The sequence below is a fragment of the Pistacia vera genome, unplaced genomic scaffold, assembly GCF_008641045.1.
Source record: "Pistacia vera cultivar Batoury unplaced genomic scaffold, PisVer_v2 Contig460, whole genome shotgun sequence".
Taxonomy (NCBI): Eukaryota; Viridiplantae; Streptophyta; class Magnoliopsida; order Sapindales; family Anacardiaceae; genus Pistacia; species Pistacia vera.
In genome coordinates, this window is record NW_022196291.1 from 668,083 (window position 1) to 680,283 (window position 12,201).

At 36.8% G+C, this 12,201-nt stretch overlaps 2 protein-coding genes across 4 annotated transcripts; one reads left to right on the forward strand and one right to left on the reverse strand.

Annotated features, from left to right (window-relative positions):
• The first annotated feature begins 2,578 nt into the window (after positions 1 to 2,578).
• On the forward strand, positions 2,579 to 5,930 carry LOC116145207 ((S)-coclaurine N-methyltransferase-like). Its single transcript, XM_031430632.1, is given in 8 exon segments — positions 2,579 to 2,938; positions 3,571 to 3,679; positions 4,015 to 4,239; positions 4,406 to 4,505; positions 4,896 to 5,006; positions 5,158 to 5,241; positions 5,320 to 5,378; positions 5,461 to 5,930. Coding segments are annotated over 8 exon segments (1,068 nt in total). The 5' UTR covers positions 2,579 to 2,751; the 3' UTR covers positions 5,654 to 5,930.
• On the reverse strand, positions 5,845 to 8,337 carry LOC116145208 (uncharacterized protein At4g33100). 3 transcript variants are annotated; one of them, XR_004130366.1, is made up of 5 exons: positions 8,252 to 8,337; positions 8,069 to 8,153; positions 7,786 to 7,923; positions 6,417 to 6,516; positions 5,845 to 6,280 (listed from the first exon to the last, which is right to left on the reverse strand). XR_004130366.1 is itself a non-coding variant. In XM_031430633.1 (4 exons), the coding sequence occupies exons 1-3, from the start codon at positions 8,335 to 8,337 to the stop codon at positions 7,819 to 7,821; spliced, it is 276 nt and encodes a 91-aa protein (XP_031286493.1). In that variant the 3' UTR covers positions 5,845 to 6,280; positions 7,786 to 7,818. The 3 variants fall into 3 exon arrangements, 2 of the variants coding, with proteins under 2 accessions (XP_031286493.1, XP_031286494.1); XM_031430633.1 differs by lacking the exon at positions 6,417 to 6,516; XM_031430634.1 differs by lacking the exons at positions 5,845 to 6,280; positions 6,417 to 6,516 and adding an exon at positions 6,523 to 7,090.
• Positions 8,338 to 12,201: the final 3,864 nt, after the last annotated feature.

Sequence of the window (12,201 nt, forward strand, 5' to 3'; positions counted from 1 at the left end):
TGCTGCAATACTGTAGTAACTAAACAAAAATTATTCTACGACTAGAAAGGAATCAGTCGGCCCAACTTCACTCTGGAGACGCGTTATTGCTGAAAAAATCATACTTTCGCAAGTTCGCGGTCGTCACAAGCTTCTGCGGTCCCAACTTTCTTCGGGGAGACCCCAAAAGACACGATCCTGTCAGGGTGTGGTAGGTTCAGGCTGGTCAACTTGTTAACTGCAAAAGAATGCAGGTCGTTTTGAAAAGAAACGCGAAGTTAATGAATCTAGCGAAGAGAACCTACTTGGATCCTGAAAGCGGCAGTAGCCGTCGTAACAGAAAAAGAAAACTTCGTCTCTAGCCCCCGCGTTGCTGGGATAGCTATGTATCCATGCGGCAATGGTAGGTCGCCGGGACAAAGTAATAGGAGTCCTTGTCCTTACTCCTTTTGAGGAAATACGTGCAGCCGAGCTCCACCGCTATTAGCTCGCCCAAGCCGCTCTCGCGGCACGCATGTCATCGCAACGGCGATGACATACGCATTTAGCATTACGCATTGGTGTGATCTCGAAGTGATCAGGACCGACCTATAAGGGTGGAAAGGAACATCCCCCCACCCTTGAAGATCTCTTCGGAGATCGCAGCTAACCATCAGAAGATGCCGCGACGATCGGGTGGTCGAGGAACACCTCCGTGCGGATTCGATTGTCTCTTCACCCTCTCGACTCCTCTCGGGTGAGAACCTAGAAGACCTCAAGGGATGCTCCGCGGCAACATCCCGCGAAGACGAGCCGGCTCTTCCTCATCTGGACGTTGAGGGTTCCATTCCGCATCTGCAACAGCGACAGAAGGTCATTTTAGCCATTGTACGTTGCCCCGTACGACAGCATGGAACACAATTCCCTAAACCCTAACAGTGACTCGAGCCGCCATTCACGACTCGAACCCTACTCTAGCGTCACGTCTCTGATGAAATATCAGAAACCCAACGTCATTGCCCCACCAAACCATGAAAGCAAAAAAAAAAAAAAAAAAAAAAAAAAAAAAAATCCCTACCTTTTTAGGGCACGTGACCGTGGACGGTTCTTGCTTCGGGTATCAGAGAGATGCCAATCGGAAAAGAAAAGCTTCCGGTTTGCAAAGATTTTTCGCTCGAGGCAAAAGAGATTCTGGTGGCATCGTCTGAGAAATTTGGGCTTTTATATGGGCTATGCACTGGCGTTTACCACCCCTCGGAATCAAAACGATGCCTTTCTCTCTCTCCGCATTAATTGCGCCCCACGCCGCATTTAATGCTGTGATAAGAGTTATCGTTTCGAGCGTGTCATGCAATTAATGCTCTGTCAAAGCAATGATGCGTCAGCACACAACGCATTTAATGTGCCTGGCAGACGCTTAACACGCGCAGAGCACCTGTCAATGCAAAAATTGCTTCATTAAATCTCCATCCCTAAGGTACGGCAAGGAACACCTGATGAAGTCAGGTCGCTTGGGTGATGGCTGTCAGGTCGCTTAGGCGAGGGCCGTCAGGTCGTTTGAGCGATGGCTGTCAGGTCGTTTGGACGAGGTTCGTGCGAGGTCGTGTTCGCAAAAGGCCCTATCCCGTGCTTCTTTCATTCAGGTCGGAATTGTCAGAACTTCCAGAAAACCTCCAATCGCGGCATGGCTTAGTTTCCAAGGTTCGATCCTCAAACCTTAAAAACTAGGAGACTTCTGTTATGCCTGGGAAATCAAGGGCTGACGTGGGAAATCACGCGATGGAGTGTGACCTGCTCCTGTCAGAACGGTAAGCGCGCGCCAGACCTGCCAGACGCTGTGGAGATCCCACGTGTCCATTTCCTGCCCCAAATCGCGTGAAATCAGTTTGGAAGGTGGGCAATGTGACATAAAGCCGGATTTCGTCCTGACATTCACACCAACCCATGGATTTAATGATGATTACTTGCACTCATCTCACTATAAAAAGGAGAAGACCCCTTCATTGGGGGGGATTCGGCCATTTTACACTCTAAATTAGCTATCCTTCTCTCTCTTGTATCTTGGCATTTACTTTTCACTAATAATTTGTAAGCTGGTCTGCTGTTGCGACCTGACCCACAATATTAATACAACTATCAGTGGACGTAGGACTTGCTACTTTAGCATCCGAACCACTTTAAAAATCTCTCACTACTACATTTACTACGCACTTTATCCATACTCACGTGTGTCTCTTGGCCAACCAACGTTGCACACGTGTCGATTAGTTGGTGTCAAAATCACGCATCAACAATATTCTACATTTTAATATTAAATTAAAGGCTTCTTTCATTTTCATGGAAGCAATGGTATTCATGTGATTAAGTGTAAAAGATGAGGGTAGAAGTGTTCAAAATTCTTATGAAAGGTCTAGTCAGAAAGCTATTTAGAAGTTGGTTATTTTTTAATTTGGCATTTTAAAGGGGGTCAACTAAGTAAATTTCCCTATATCTAAACCAAAACCTAATTATAATTTATTAATTTATCGATTTTTAAATAAATTAAAAAAATAATATTTATCTCTTCAATTTTTTGAAGTTTTAAATACATCATCGTCTTCATCTTTTCATAATCTTTCAAGTTATAAAACGTCATTTGAAATTAAAAAATTACAGTCAATTTGTCGCTGACAGGATAACTTTTAGTCCATGGAGTGGATGAGGTAGATTCCCGAAGCTCAGGCGTTTCACCTATAACAATCATTTAAGCCTCTCATCAATCAAATATTTTATCTGAACACCAAACGAACGTCAATGGAGGGGATAATGCAGTTACCGTACGATGCAACGGTGCGGTTCATGTTAGCTTCACTCGAGCGCAATTTACTACCTGACGCCGTTATTAGGAGACTAAGTCGCTTGCTGTTGGCCAACCGTCTTCGTTCCGGTTACAAAGCTTCCTCTGAATTACAACTCTCTGAACTCCTGCAGTTCGTACATTGTACTCTACTTTCTCCACTTTCACTTCTACATCTGGATGGATCTTGCTCTTGTTTTTATAATAATTAAGAAATTAGTATGTCGAAGTTTGGATAAGGCAAAAATGATTATATTTTAAAATCTTATTCATGGCCATGTGCATTTGATTTCTCGTCATGTAATTGGATGAGAAGATAATGTGAAAGTTTGTGCACCAGTATTGGTTGTCGCATAAATAAATTTTTAAGACTGAAAATTCTGTAGAGTTAAGCATAATATTTTATGATTTCTCTGAAATTAGTCGACAATCCCTAAAAGCCATTATCACTTTGTCAGTTTGTAAGGTAAATCTTAAAATTTTCAGCTCAATTTCAAGTTTATCATACCTATATTGCAAGATTTGTGTTGTCACAGCTTCAAATGTGATAGATATGGTTTATGCTCAACTGGATGCTCTTCATTTATAATCTATAAACTTGTAAGATTAACCATAAAAATTTCTACCATATCTTCATGTATATTTTTGTATAAGAGTGAACGAATGAGGTCATTGTCGTCAATTATTCATAATATACTAATATCAAGATTGCTCGGTTTCATAGGATAAGTCTTTTATATTATCTCTAATGTTGTTGAGTTGTAATTCTGTTCCAGCTTTAAGAGAGATGCCTATAGCCATCAGGACTGATAAGCCAAAAGCCCAGCATTATGAACTACCGACCTCTTTCTTCAAGTTGGTTCTTGGAAAAAATTTCAAATACAGGTATTCCCATACATCAGATATTCAGTCCCAGCAAATTTTATTGTCTATTCTGTAATCACTGAATATAGAAGTATTATCTAGTAGCAGCTTGTGCAATCCAATTTATATTAACTTCTGAAAGAAGCTGATACTATCATTTGAATCTAAAGAACACAATTGCCTTTTCAATGGTGTCTGCTTAAAATGTATGCTATGATTTTTGTTTGATATAAGAACTTTAAAGGAAGTGAAAATAAACGGTTGATTTTTATTAGTTTTGATGATAATGGAAGCGTTGGAACTACTTTGCTTTATTGTTTTTTTGAGCTGATTGGTTCATCTATGCACAAGTCCAGCTGTTGTTACTTCTCTGATAAGTCAAACACCTTAGAGGATGCTGAGAATGCTATGTTGGAGCTGTACTGTGAGAGGTCACAACTGAAAGACGGTCACACTGTTCTTGATGTTGGTTGTGGATGGGGGTCACTGGCTCTATACATTGCTCAAAAGTACAATAATTGCAAGATTACAGGGATATGCAATTCAAGAACACAGAAAGAACATATTGATGAGCAATGCCGGTATGCGAATTGATAAATTACCATATGGCTTAGAATTTGCATTTGAGGATGCTAATTTGTGCCTCAAAATGTCGGCCAATCGACATATTAATTATATTCTCTAATAGTTCCCAAACTAAACAATGCAAATAGTATTTAAACTATTACTTTTTAACCTTTTTTGCAGAAATCTTCAGCTCCAAAATGTGGAGATCATTGTTGCAGATATTAGCACATTCGAAATGGATGCCTCCTATGATCGTATATACTCTATTGAAATGTTTGAGGTCAATCCTTCTCATGTCATGATATAGTTTCTGCCTACACATTCATTATCGATAGAGCTTAGATGTTATTACTGGCCCTTGTTTTTAGCTCAAGTTTTTCGATTGAAGCTTTAAAATAGTATTAAATCATTTTTAACCAAGAAACCTTGTGTTTGAATTCTGAAATTAGACTATAGATATTATTAATTACATTACAACACAGAAGCAAATTCAGTTTGTGTTAGATCCATGTGACAAGTCTGTTCATTAAATCCAGCTTAGACATGAGGAGGCATGTTCAAACTTTAATAATTCTGTTGTATTCTTACATGTCAGCTTAAACTTTCAGAAATATTGTTGTTTCGAAATTTTTATTATGTTATAAGGATTAATTATATTGTACTTTTACAGCATATGAAGAACTATCATGATCTTCTCAAGAAGATATCCAAGTGGATGAAACAGGATAGCCTTCTTTTTGTTTATTATTTCTGCCACAAAGTATTTGCCTACCACTTTGAGGTACTTCTTGACTTGATGCTCTTGAATGACACGCTTGATTCACATCACATCCTATCTGTTTAGTAAATAATTAATGTTTTGAGCAATCATATTATTATCAGGCTCTTAGCCATGTTAATTATTTCTTGTTCTGCCCTTTTTCCTAACATAGGAAACAAGTGATGATGACTGGATCACTAGGTACTTCTTCACTGGAGGTACAATGCCTTCAGCTAATCTGCTTCTTTATTTCTAGGTTAGTTTTTGTACTATTCTTTCCCAACTTATGATATTTTCTTTTCTATCTGTATCTTATTAATGGTATTATCTGTAGGATGATGTTTCTATTGCTGATCACTGGCTTGTGAACGGGAAGCATTATGCGCAAACAAGGTAGGTTATGGATTGTTTTGTCATATTAATAGTATTTGGAACTTCTTAGAATTTGAGATGACCCCCGAAATCTTTCTTCCAGTGAGGAGTGGCTCAAAAGAATGGACCAGAACTTGGCCTCCATTAAGCCAATAATGGAGTCAACTTATGGCAAGGATCAGGCAGTCAAGTGGACTGTTTATTGGAGAACATTCTTTATTGCTGTTGCAGAACTCTTCGGATACAACGATGGAGAAGAATGGATGGTTGCACATTTCTTATTCAAAAAGAAATGAATTTGTTAGTTCTTTCCGCTGGGAAAGATAATAAAGAAGCGAAAGGGCATGTCCACGTTCTTGAACGAGGTTGCCCAACATTGTGATTGTAGTAAAACCGGAAATTATATGACTGCAGAACTTTCATTTCAGAAAATGACGCTAGCCTTTCGAGGATGGAGATTTTATTTTCTCTTCTGTAAGAGCCTGCTATGGTAGCATAACTTATTCTTGACATAAAAGAATAAACTTTTATTGTTTTCCAAATTGTATGATTCATCACCGGTTATTACACTTCAAGAAAAAAATAAATCAAGAAATCAAATATGAAATGATTTAGTTTGTCAAAACTTACGGCAAGCATGACCTTCACAAAGACTATCAAATAAAACTTCTCACGCCCAACACTACAATGGAATTTGCACATAAGAACCCAGATGCAAATAACACGAGTGATTCAGCCTCAACTTTCCTTTGCATCTATAATAGCAATAGTACAAGTTCTTGAAATGATACAATTTGCATCATTCACAATGAAATAGAGTCAGCGATCTTGCACTTGTGAGAATGTGAGTATACATATGGTGACAGTCTGCAGCCAGTCTTCCTATTCGCAATCAGCTTTGAACGATTAAAAAGGTTGATTGCCTTAAGAAAAATGGAATTGTTATTATTAGTCGACTTTAGTAAACAACCAGTCAAAGAAAATCAACTCCCCAATACCTAGTAAAGAATGCAAGTTAGAAGCTGAATTTTTATCCTAGTAAATAAAGTTTTTACATACATATTAGTTGACATGGTTAATAGGTGTGGATACATCAGAATTGCTGATCCAATAACCACTCATGTAGGCAAATTCATCCCTTAAATAATGAAAAACTGCACTGGGGAATGCATGAAAGATATAATTCAGATCCTGGAATTCCAGTGTATGGTAATACTTTCAGGTGAACAGATACCAGTTATGTCATTTAATATAAATAATACCACTAACAAAAACTATCTTATTGATAATTGCATTGGCAGTATGCAAGTCAAGTAGAAACACTGTTCAAGGGCCAGCTACAATGGAAAATTGCAGAATGTAGATATGCATTTTTTAGCACAAACCATAAGTACTTGTGCATTTGTCATGCTAGTAAACCTAACAGATAAAGAAACTCACATAGAAGAAGATAAGGTTTACTCTGCAAAGATGGAGCCCCAAATTGACACCTATTGATATTGAAACTAAAATCTAGATTCTAAAGCAGTTACAATTGCCACTGCTAGTCTTAACAAAGTGCTAAAATCATCTGAAACACGCCAAGCAAGAAATCCCTTTGATGTATAGCCTGCACTTAGATCTACATGTATTAAATCTAAGGGCCCATATCTGGGCCCTCCAATCTGGCAGATTATAGTTTTACAATTTTTACTTGAGCAATGCATCAACCTTCTTCATGTAAAGCACCTCCCCTAAACACCAGCCATAATACACAATGATAAGTTTTGTGGCCACACATAAAGAAGGCTAAAGATGGTTAACAACAGATTACAATATGGAATTGGCAAAATGCATTCTAGTATAGATTGAAATTTCTCAAGGCAGTTCCTTGACATATTTGAGGAAAAAAACATATAATTTTTGCCAAGCAATAGTGAATGGCAATGCATAGCTTATTTAATCCCAGTGTTTAATGCAGGTTGAAGATTTGAAACTGCATTTCTTTGGTATATATTGTAACGAAAGGCTTAAAGTTTTGCACATAAACCAGAACGTCATAATAAATACCGAGTCAAATAAACTATGCAATTTCACGTTAATGTTGTCATCATAACTCATCTTGTGCATGCATTAACCACTATGACTGGCCTCAATTGATGTAATCACCCTATTAAAAAAAACAGATAGATATTCTCTAATAAATCTAAAGCTGATTCCTTCAAATCTTTATAACCATACCTTAATATCCTTTAAACCCTCTCACTCAGACAGTCAGACTTTATCAAGTACATGAAAATGAAACATTTTGAATAGAAACAGATGTAAAAGTTTTTGCACACCCAAATTGATCAAATTTGATATGACAAATAAATTCATAATAACTTGAAACATTATACAACTACCAAAGCAACAATCCAACAAAGAAACTTAAAATAGTGACATTCACCTTGTATTTAGTTAAATGAAGATGGAAGAAATATCACTGAGAAACTCCGTCAACAGGGTTTTTCACAGCTTGAGTGGCTGAATCGACAATGCCTTCTGCTTCCAAGAACCGACTCAGATGTTTATCATCCAAATGTTCCTTTCAAAGTAAATCATAAAAAAGACAAAATTCATCACAATTCTTCACCCAAAAGAAAAAAAAAATCATAGCATTTGGCAACCAGCAACAAAAGATCCAATTGCTGAATAAGATTCCAAATGAATCAAGTTAAAAGGGAACATACAGATAGGCAAGCTCTATACTTTTGCCACTCAGAAACACATTCTTCTTTGTCCCACATGCCTTTCACAAACTTCTCAGAGTACCAGCTGCACACAAACACAATATATCAGTTAAAAAAAAAAAACAAACAAAAAAAAAAAACACCATGTAGAAATGAAAGAAAGAAGAAGTATGTGAGTGTGACCGGTTAAAGCAGTTGTGGTAAGCAGTTCTGAGATGAGCACGAGGCGAAGTAAAGGAGCTTTTCTTATCTCTCTTACTCATCCCCATCACAGGAAGTGGAAGTCCTTTCTTTTCTTTACTTCTCTTCGTTTCAGGCGCTGCCGTTAGAAAGCCCTGTTGTTAAAAAGGGTCAAGGTTGATTTAACAATCGGGAAATGACATTAACACCCCCAATATCCACCCGCCTTGTTTCCACCCGTTTGCTACTAGGTCAGGCACTAGATTTCATTAACGGACACTAAAGTTTCGTGATAGTTAGGGCGGGTATATGTGAATCAGCCAAGAGTCAACATGCTTTGATTAAGTGAGACGGCACCACGCATACATGTTTTCAGAAGTAGTAGGAAGAGAAATATATTATAGATCGTCGATAGTAAGGGTGTTCAAAAGAACCGATTGGAACCAAAACCGATTGGAACCAAAACCGATGGATATCTAGGGTTTGGTTACGGTTCTTATCTGGAACCGATCGTCAACAGGTAGGTTTTGGTTCCAAATTTTTGGAATCATTACTGTGCGGTTTCGGTTTCGGTTCCCATAGTTAGGAACTGGAATCGGAACCGAGAACCGAGACTAATATAAAATAAAATTAAAGAATATGGTGGTTAATAAAAACTTTTGTAGAAAAAGTAATGTGAATATATTTATATTTATATTTCATAACATTTAAAGTAAGTTGATTTGACTTTTGAGAGTTTACCTTTACAAAGTAAAGGAGTTTGTAATTTTATTTTTGTAAAAAAGTGCCAGAGGGGCATTTGTAAGTTTTAAGGGTTTTTTTTTTTTCCATTTTAAAAACTTTTGGGGGGTAATTATAATTTTATAGGGTACCCAGAAACAGAAACAGAATCACTGTTACAGGTTCTGGTTCTGGGTACCTAGGAAACCGGAACCGTAGGTTCCGTTTCGATTCCAATTTCAAGGACCCGTCGATTCCGGTTCCGATTCCTTCAAAAAATTGCAGGGTACCTGGAACCGAACACCCTAGTCGATAAACATGGATTAGTTAAATGTGGAGTTAGTAGGGATAATAACAATTCCACCCTCAAGGTTTGGGTCAAACACATCCTAAAGTTCTGGAAAGTAATAAAAACAACAGAAAAAAGAAAAGTTTAAATATGTTAACCAAATGTTAAACTTTGTTATGATTCTAAACTACTATTACCACCTTAGGTTTGATGAATCTATTTTGAATCTGCTCTCATACCTTTGGTATGAAAAACCATCAAGGTTCCAATTAGGTTTGATGAAATTACTCTGAATCTATTGTTTATCCATCCAAATTAGGTTTGCTGAATCTACTCTCACACCTTTGGTATGGAAAAGCATCAAGGTTCAATGGTTCCACCCACCGTTAATCCATCCAAATTAGGTTAGAGGAATGTATTCTAAGTCTACTTTATACCTTTTGCATGAAAAACCATCAAGGTTCGATGGTTCCACCCACAGTTAATCCATCCAAATTACGTGGTATGAAAGAAAAACCATCAAGGTTCCACCTACCGTTAATCCATCCCTATAATCTATTCTGAATCTACTATCATACCTTTTGAATGAAAAACCTTGATATTCTAAATCTACTCTCATACCTTTTGTATGAAAAACCATCAAGGTTCGAGGGTTCCACCCACCATTAATCAACCCAAATTGGGTGGTATGACAAAAAATCATCAAGGTTCTAAGTACCATTAATCCATCCTTAAAGGATTCAAAAAGCCGTTAATTTTTCTTATCCCCAAAGGACTAAAATAGGGAGCTGAACTTGTGACCAAGATACCACTAATCAAAATCAAGCACTTACCATTGGGTTAAAAACTTAAACTATTAGTCATCAGTGACAACGCAAAACCCCACACATGATTTCGAATGTGACATTATTGTGCATATGGTAACTTTATTTTCATATTCTATCAATGACAACGTGAAACCCACACATAGTGGTCGACGGATATAAAGAATTCTTCAATACACATGTAAGCTACCGATGGGTTAGACACATAGGCAAGTCTCTCCATAACCCATTGGGAAATTGTTGACTCCTATATATTCAATACCATTAATGACCTTTTCTGAAAAGAAAAAAAAAAAATCCTTTGTCTCTAGACCTACCAATTTTAAATAGAGTTTGAACATAAGCCTAGGACCTATAGGATAACTCCGATGGATAACTCATACTTGGTTATCTCATAGTTCACTTTGGTCTTCTAATTTGGTTGGGCTTATCTACTGGCCAACAGAGCTTATTTAAAGGTTGTTGGTAGCTTTTTTGTATTTATGAAAGGTTAACAAAAGATAATAAAATACAGCGAAATATGGATTACAATGTGATAAGGATCCACTATTGGCTTAGGCCTAATGGTGGATCGTTACACCTCTTTTTCTTGGACTTTGACAACGCTTTCTAAATAACGTTGAGCCAACCCATGACCTCCTTACATGAGTCCACTTCAAGGAGCTTACCGTTGTAGTTTTGTCATCAATAAGTCAAACAAGGAAGACCAAGGGCAAATTTTATGGAGAAAAGGTGTGTTGGAATGTGCCTAGTTAGTAAATTCGCGTTTTATATGAGAATTCATGTATTTTATCAAGACTGTTGTATAATTCATGAATTATATGCCCTATCTGTATAATTCGCGAATTAGGGCCGAATTTTTGCAGGCAAAAAAATCATTAAATGATAAAGCAAAACGACGTCGTTTTGGTGGGGTTTGACTAAAATTAAAGGAAATCTCCTTCTCCTCTTCCTCAGTTCTCTCTTCGACAGTCTTCATCTCTTCTTCAAATCTTCAACTATCAAATATCTTCATCTCTTTAACTCTCTTTTCTTCATCTCTTGACTCTTTGAGTCTTGATCTCTTCTTCTCTTCTCTTTTTAACTCTCTTCTCCAAGCTTTAAGTCCAAGACTTAAACTCTTCAAGCCTCAAGCTACACACTTCTCTTCTCTTTTTAACTCTCTTTGAATCTCGTATGTTAGTAATTTGCTTGTGTTTGTGCTAGTGTGTGAATAGTAGTAGAAGGGTTAGTGGATTGATGGATTGATAGATTTGTTTGAAACATGTTTGATGAAATGCTTGTGAGAGATATATTTGGTGTCTGTTTTAACATAATATTCCATTTACTTCTGTTGTTTTGTATTGTATGGGTCAAAAATGAAAAGACTAAAGATCATTTATGAAAGCAAAAGGTAAAGGCAAAACTACAAAACAAAAGCATGAATTCATAAAAATAATATTGTCGGGCTTGGATTTGGAATTGGCAGACACTTAAAAGAAGAAGAAAAACACAACAAACCATCAGCTTGCAACCTCTGATTAATTTGTCTCTGATGGGTCCAACGCCAACTGGAAATTGTAAACCCATGTGCACTCTGTCATGTTTTTAGATTTCATAACACTATTATTATTTGACCTTTGAATGCACTGTCCAATTAAATTCAAAACATAAAATTCAGAAAATAAAACAGCTATACTCATTGGAAACCAAATTTTGTATGTGTAGTTGTAAAATTACGGATAAAAATACTAGTCTTAGTTATTGTTCAAAGTATACTTTAAATAAAAAGGAAAATAAATTGTAGGGTCGACGACAATGGATTATTTAGATTAGGATGTTTTTAAAAGTGTTAAAACCAAGATTTCTATTGCTGTATTTTTTAAAATGTATTATTGACAATGTGCCGTATTAAACCCGTATATCCGTACTGTATTTTTTCTGTATTCGAATTTTATAACCAAATTTTTACAAATGTATTTTTCATCATTTGCCATATTGTACTCGTGAAATTCCTATATCGTTTTTTGCCGTATCCGTATTTACTAACTAGGGGAATGTGAACATTTTTTGGTAATTGATGAAGATGTTGCTGAAGAAGAAAAGACGCAATTACAATTGGGAAAATTAAAGAGTTATGT